At 38.8% G+C, this 7,534-nt stretch overlaps 1 protein-coding gene across 1 annotated transcript in view; it reads left to right on the forward strand.

Moving 5' to 3' along the window:
- Positions 1-6,669, forward strand: part of ercc6l2 (excision repair cross-complementation group 6-like 2) — an 89,881-nt gene extending 83,212 nt beyond the window's left edge. The window contains exon 20 of the mRNA XM_043713493.1: positions 1,300-6,669. Within this exon, the coding sequence (XP_043569428.1) occupies positions 1,300-2,245 (946 nt within the window). The 3' untranslated portion in view covers positions 2,246-6,669. The remainder of the gene's footprint in view (positions 1-1,299) is intronic.
- The last annotated feature ends 865 nt before the right edge of the window (positions 6,670-7,534 follow it).

The following is a 7,534-nucleotide window of genomic DNA, read 5'->3' on the forward strand; positions in this document are numbered from 1 at the left end:
ATTCCTGAAGAAGGGTTCATGCCCGAAACGTCGATTCTCCTGCTCCTTGGATGCTGCCTGACCTGCTGCGCTTTTCCAGCAACACATTTTCAGGTCCATTACTTTTACCAATTCATGTCCGTAAAGGCATTGGTGGAACTTTCTCGTACCAAAGATAACTGTCAAACCTTTCTTCTTTATCTGGATATATCTTTGTTTGGCATCAGCCAAAGTCCAAGAAGCATATACGATTCAGCATTCCTGTTCATTGGGCCACTGGTGAGCCAACATTACTCTGATACTGTACAAGGAGGCATCACACATCAGCACCACATCTTCCTTGGGATCATTGTGTGCCAACCACCTGAAGATGACAATAGCTGCTAGATAGATGTCACATGCTCTCAAAGAACTCCGGTTTCTCAATCTTCCACCCATCCCATGTCTCCAACAACAAACAAGTGTTGATAAGCAATTATTTCATAGAACTATTCTGTTTTGAATCTGTTTCTAATTCCCACAGCAAATGCACCTATGAGGTTAGGTAGGTGTTGATATAGTATTCCACTAGTCTCATCACTATTTCGTTAGTACTTTCTAATGTAAAAAGGATCAAAATATTAAATTTCAGGAATCCAACACAAACCCTCACTTATCAGTTTGCCAGACAAACATTCAGCAATTCTCAATCTGTACTGAATTGGAAATTATTTTTGGAACAATGTCCACACATAATAGGAATTGTGTTGATCGAGGCACATAATATTTTACACCATTGTTGACACAAGCTGCATGCTACTTCAGAATCTTACTATTGTGATATCTAGTTCTGGGGTGGAAATGGGGTAAGAGAACAATGGTGGGCGGCACGGTGGCACAGTGGTTAGCACTGCTGCCTCACAGCGCCAGAGACCCGGGTTCAATTCCCACCTCAGGCGACTGACTGTGTGGAGTTTGCACGTTCTCCCCGTGTCTGCGTGGGTTTCCTCCGGGTGCTCCGGTTTCCTCCCACAGTCCAAAGATGTGCAGGGTCAGGTGAATTGGCCATGCTAAATTGCCCATAGTGTTAGGTAAGGGGTAAAGGTAGGGGTATGGGTGGGTTGCGCTTCGGCGGGGCGGTGTGGACTTGTTGGGCCGAAGGGCCTGTTTCCACACTGTAAGTAATCTAATCTAAAAAAAAAACAAAATGTGTACCCAATGATTTAAATAGTGTTGTCGCTTCAGAGATTTAAAAGAACTCGTATCTTTTCATTTTACCAGTATTAATTATTAAGTGTTTTTTTCAAACTAAAGAAGAAATCTATTGTCTTTCTGTTACAGAAAACAACTCTTTGATATGGCTGAGTATTTCAACATGGCCTCTGTGGAAGAATTGGCAAAACATGTTTTAAATAGCACCTCGCAGCACCGGCTGACAATGCTTAGGAAGTTTTACACATCCCAGTATCCAGAATTGAAAGACATCTTGCCAGTTGGGCCTCCAGAATCTGCACTTGAAGATGATGTCACATTGAGGAGTTCACAAGATTGTATGACCACACACTGTGCTGACAGTAGGGATAAAAATCAAATCAATTCTTCTTTGATCCAAGCAGTATCAGGTGGCAAAAAACGTTTTAAGAAAAAGCATCTAAAAAAGATTGCATGTTTTAAAACACAAAATTATGTTATATCAGAAAATCGTGACTATAAATCAAGAATAACTCATGTAAAAAATAGAGTATTGGCAGACACATCGTTTTCTAGTGATTCTGCTGAAGGTGTTGACAGTAGCGTTGGTATGGATTTTTCATGTTCTTCAACTACTCCATTCTCAAAGAGTACACCACACAGGGATGAAACCACTTCCAGAAGAGCTGTGAAACAGCAGCAACACGATGAAGAGATAGGGCCACTGGCAGAAAGGTTAAAGTGCAAGTCAAATCAGAACCAAAAATCAGCACTGTCAAAAGCTGCCTCAATCACAGAGCTGCTTGGTGACACTTCAGTACTGGCTGCATTGTTTGAGAGAAAAAAACCCATTACTGAGCAGCCAATAAAGGCTACAGGACATGTGCCAAAAGGAAAAAGCAAATCAAAGGATTTCTGGGATTTTCTCAATCTCAACAACAATGAGTATGCTAGTACACTAACTGATTTATCTGTGATTGAGAAGTTGTGTGAAAGTGCACCTTTGAAGTCAAAGAACAGTGAAAAAGAACCGGATGACACCTTTTGGAAAAAAAATGAAAAGTTTTTATGGAAAAGTGATTCAAAAAGTAACTAGTGTGCCTCAACATCTGGAACATTTTTGCCGAGTTAACTGTGAAAATCAAACTTTCGAGTGCTGGATGGGAGGAGTAACAGAAGCCTGTATAAAAATAAATAATTAATTGAACGAAGTATAATAATTATAAAACTTCTAAAGTCTGTAGTATGTAGAAGAATTTATTTGATTGTTTCTAAAACAAAAGTATCTGAATTTCAGAGGGTGGCAGGTATTGGGTTATGGAAAGGAGACTCTGTAATATAATTAGAGTTACCATTTGGGGCATTTTTGTAGCTGATGTTCAGGTCAGATTGTCATCATGATGCAGATGTCTGCCATGGATACAGTGGCAAAACTCTCCAAAAATGAGAAATTTAGCCTTGGATATGTATAGAAACATAGAAAATAAGAGCAAACATTGGCCATTCAGTGTCTCAAGTCTACTTTTGCTATTCAGTAAGATAATGGCTGATGGTTTGTTTTGCAAATTCTACACTCCCATCTGCCACCAACAACGTTTGATTATCTTATCTAACAAAAAGTTTTCCATGTCTTAAAAGTATTCACTGACCCAACTTCCACCTCTTTCTGAAGCAGAGGTCCAAGGTTGCAAACTCCTCAGAGAATAAAGCTTCTTTTCATTGTGCTTCTAAAATGATAACCCCTTATTTTTAAAACACTGTCCTCGAGTTCTGGAGTTCACCCAGAGGAGAAAACATACTTTTCACATCCACCTTGTCAAGATCATTCAGGATCTTGGACACTTCAATCTTGTACCCTTTCCTATTCTAAGCTACAATGGAAACAAGCCCAGTCCTATTCTTATCAGAGAACTGTTATGGTGCATAAGGAGGTCATTGTCGTGCTGGTGTCTACATAATCGTTATGACTTTGTGCTAATTTCTTGCATTTTATCATACCATTGCAAATTGTTTCTCTTCAAATAATCATCCAATGCTCTCTTGAATGTCAAGGTTAAACCTGCTTCCATACTTCCTGGCAGTGCATTCTTGATGTGAATCACCTATGGTGTGAAAATGTTTTCTCTTAAATCTCACGTGCAACTTTGGCAAAACATTTTAAAACTGTGCCCTCTTGTTCTTGATCCTTTTACAAGTGCGAACTGTTTTTTTTCTACCTCCTCTGTCCAGACCCTCATTATTTGGATCATTCCAGGTATCAATCTTGTGTCGAATCATTCAACATAGAAACAGGCCTTTTGGCCTAATCCAATTTGCCTGAATGTGGTCCATAGTCTACTATGCCCTGGCATTTTAATTGCTTATCCAGATGCTTCTTAAATGTTACACGAATACCTACTACTACTACTGCTACCCTGTCAAGCAGTATATTCTATATTTCTATCTTCCCTGGGCGAAAACCCATTTCCTCTGATCTCTTCTAAATCACTTACTCTTCATCTTAAACTGTGCTATCAGATTTTACACACGTCTATGCCTCTCATAATGTTTGTGTACCTCATTCTAATCCCTTCTCAGCCTCCTCTGCTCCAAAGAAACAAAGCCAGCCCATCCAGTATCTCCTTAGACTGAGACATGTCATCTCTGGCAACATCCTGGTGAATTTCCTCTGAGCCTTCTCTACTGAAATGACATCCTTCTGATAGATGGAATGTTGTGTGCAGTCCTGACCACCACACTGTGGCCTAACCAATGCTTTATAAAGCTGTTACAAGTTGATCCTTGCTGCTGTATTCTACACCCATCCAATAAGGGAAAGCATCCATATGCTGCTTTACCATCTTCTCTACGTTTGCTGACATCTTCAGGGATCTATGCAGGTGGTATGGTGGCAGAATGATTAACACTACTGACTCACATTGCCACAGACCTGAGTTGGATTCCAGCCTTGGGTGACTGTTTGTTTGAGTGGAGTTTCATGTTCTCCTGTGTATTTGTAGGTTTCCGCTGGGTGCTCTGGTTTCGTCCCACGGTTCAAAGATATCCAGGTCAGATGGATTGGTCATGCTGATTCTTCCCAGTTACCTTGAGATTTTGTGGATGTGCAACTTTTAATGATCAATTCTAACACCCTCTATATAACTGGCATTAAACTAACTGTCCTATAGTTTTCCTATTCTTTGCTTCTCTCTTGAATAAATGGATTTTATTTGCTATTTTCCAGTCTAATGGTGAAGATCCTTACTTGAATCTAGGGAATTTTGGAAAATTAACATTAATGATCAGCAATTTCATTAGTCATTACTTTTAAGACCTTATGATGAAGTCCATCAGATTCCTTGTCAGCCTGCAGCTGCCATCAGCTTGCTCACTACCTACTGCATGTAATTTCACTCAGAACCTCTCTCCGCTCCTTGTCCTGATTTACAGCAATTTATGAAATGGTTATTGCATCCTCTTATAGAGAAAACAGAACAAAATACTTGTTAATGTCAACTGCTATTTTCTTTTCTACTATTAACTCCCCATTCTCACTCCATGGGTATAGAGTAAAAGGTGACAGGGAAGACGACATTAAGTTGGCATTTGAGCATTAAGTTGGGATTGGGACTTCTAAGTGCCTTGAGGATCAGTAGATTCATGTCTTGGGGTTTGGGGACCATGAGCATGAATACAGGGGCATATGGTGATATGGAGCTTTTGATGGGTTGTGCAATTGGGATTTTTTTCTTATTCACGGGATGAGGGTACTGCTATCTAGGCCAGCATTTATTGCCCATCCCTAATTGGCCAGAGGGCAGTTGAATCAGCGAAATTGCTCTGAATAAGGAGTCATATGTAAGGTAGACCAGATATGGATGTCAAATTTCTGTTCCTAAAGGGTATTGGTAAACCACATGGGTTTTTACAACAGTTGACAATGCTTACATAGTCATTGGCTGAATTGTTAAAAAAATTCAGATTTTTATTGAATTCACATTTCACCAGCTGCATTAGTGGGATTGGAATCTGTGTTCCCAGAGCATTAACCTGAAGTTCTGGAAAATAGCCCAGTGACATTACCATTACAGCACTGTCTCCCCCCATAAAGCGCAAGGTATGAGGGGAAAAGGAGAGTGCTGTGCACAGGTGCGTTGTGTGGCATGGAGAATGTAAGAGGTTCTGAGTATGGAAACAGAGCCACAGGCAGCATGCAAGATGTGGAGGTTACTATGGATGGGACATGGTACAAAATGTATGAGGAGTGAGGTGGTTTTTTTAGTTATTTTTATTTATTAAATATGTAACTTCCAGGATTACTTAGCAAGGTATTGACTGTACTCAACCATCCTATCATTTGCTCAGTAATTCTGTGTGTATGAATAATTGTACGAACACCCTATTTAGCATTGTCAGTTAGGCTGATGGTGTAGTGTACTTGCATGTATTAGTTATCTATGACTCTAATAGGCAAGGCCCTGTTCTTTGCAGACAGAAAAAATATGTATAATCATTGCACCGGTTTCAATGCAACAAAGTAGATGATGGCCATTGTTTTGCTTCATTTATCAACATAATGCCTCAACCAGACTCAGCATTTCTCGGTTAAAATGTAAACAAAGTTTGGCAATTAATTAAATCATCATTAACTGGTCCATTCTCCATGGCAACATCTCAATCATTCAGAGTCCACTTGCTAATTACTAAGTTCTTATACAGTCTAAAATGTTGTTTTCCTTTTACTTTGGTATTTCTTATGAATTGTCCTGAAGGGTACAAAATGAAAAGTTTCAACAAACCATCATCTTCAGCGATACTCAAATTCTGTACAATCAAATAACTAGTTTTATTATTGCCACAGTTTTCATTGTTGGAAAATAATGCAACATCAACATCTTCTAATCTCTATTTAAATCAAGCTTCAAATAATAATAAACCGTTGTTTTTATTTTTGTTGGCTGCTTATTGCTCTGTCTTTGCATTTGGGTCATTTTTTGCATCATGGCTTTGTCTACAGAATATATCAGTTGTGCCTTGCTTTAGGCCCCTTGAAACACAAGGAGATTGTAGTGAACTAGAAACTTGACATTTTTTTCTCTTGATTCTGATCATAACCAAAGCTCATCCAATATATACACAAATATAAGTAGGAGACAGCAATGAGGTTAATCCAGTTAAGAAAAAAGCTATCACGCCTCATCCTATTTGACCTGCAGCATTTTTAACAATGAAGACTAGTGCAAGCTGTTTAATACTTTTATTTATTGTACATTCCCACATTGATGTCCCACTTGTAGAAACTCCAGAGAAAAGCCAAATACTTTCCCTCAAACTAAACAGGGTATTTGTGAGTAAGGCATATTCACCATGTAGCAGCTGAATGAAGAATGCACTGGAAAACTCTTGGAAGAAGGTCATTTACCCGCTCTTGTGTTTGGGAATGATGTGTGACAAGTTATCTAAAGGAGAATAAATTCTGTGTTAGCTTGTGGAGATTGTTCCAAAAAACATTCTATACACGCCAAATAAAAAAAGTTCCTGTCATTTTCGATTACATTGGAAGAGAATTGCATGAGAACTGCTTTAATGAATTTTCTTGGCCTCGTCTATCTTATTAGAGGTCACACCCATATGTAAGCGCTCATTGTGAAAACTGATCCAACAAATCCCCATGCCATTTTTTGACATTACTAGGCTCAAACGTTGTAAGGCAGAGTTAATTTTTTTTTCCTAAGCATCAGGTTTTATCTGTGGAGCCCCAAAACTCTCCAGCATTTAACAGAAGTCATCTTTAAACACTTAGCTTTTCCTATTGAACCCTCCAATGGAATATATAAAATGTGAAAAACCAAATACAATTAATGACTTGCCTGTCCATGTGCTTTCACTGTGCTCTTACCATAACTTTTTGCTTACAATTTCCTGGCAATTTTTTAATTGGATGAAGAAAATAAGGCCAAATTCATCTTATTTCCAATCTGAAGCCTGCCAGTCCCACTCATATAACTAAGAATCAGATTTGCAGCACAGTGTTTTTTCTGGCAATCAAAAACTGGATAATTCCTATCAAAAAAGGTCACAGTCAGCTGTGTACATTAATACCCTATGTATGGAATAATATTGCCCAATCTTCAGCAAAAACTAGACCCCCCACGACGATGAGCATTTTTTTTGTAAAAAATAAGCTGCACAGGTCAGCACAAACATTCATTCTTTTCTGTATTGAGCTCTATAAGAAGACTATATCATGCTTGAACATGTTAACAAAACAAAGCAAAATGGATGGCTTCAGTGTTTTTAGGGCTTAGCTTGTTTATCAAACAACCATGCAGAAACCTGTCAGTTGATGAGCGAATAATCCATGCCTCCTTGAACTGTAGAACAACATTTTTTTTTTCGTTCACTT

The sequence above is a fragment of the Chiloscyllium plagiosum genome, chromosome 2 (assembly GCF_004010195.1).
Source record: "Chiloscyllium plagiosum isolate BGI_BamShark_2017 chromosome 2, ASM401019v2, whole genome shotgun sequence".
Taxonomy (NCBI): domain Eukaryota; kingdom Metazoa; phylum Chordata; class Chondrichthyes; order Orectolobiformes; family Hemiscylliidae; genus Chiloscyllium; species Chiloscyllium plagiosum.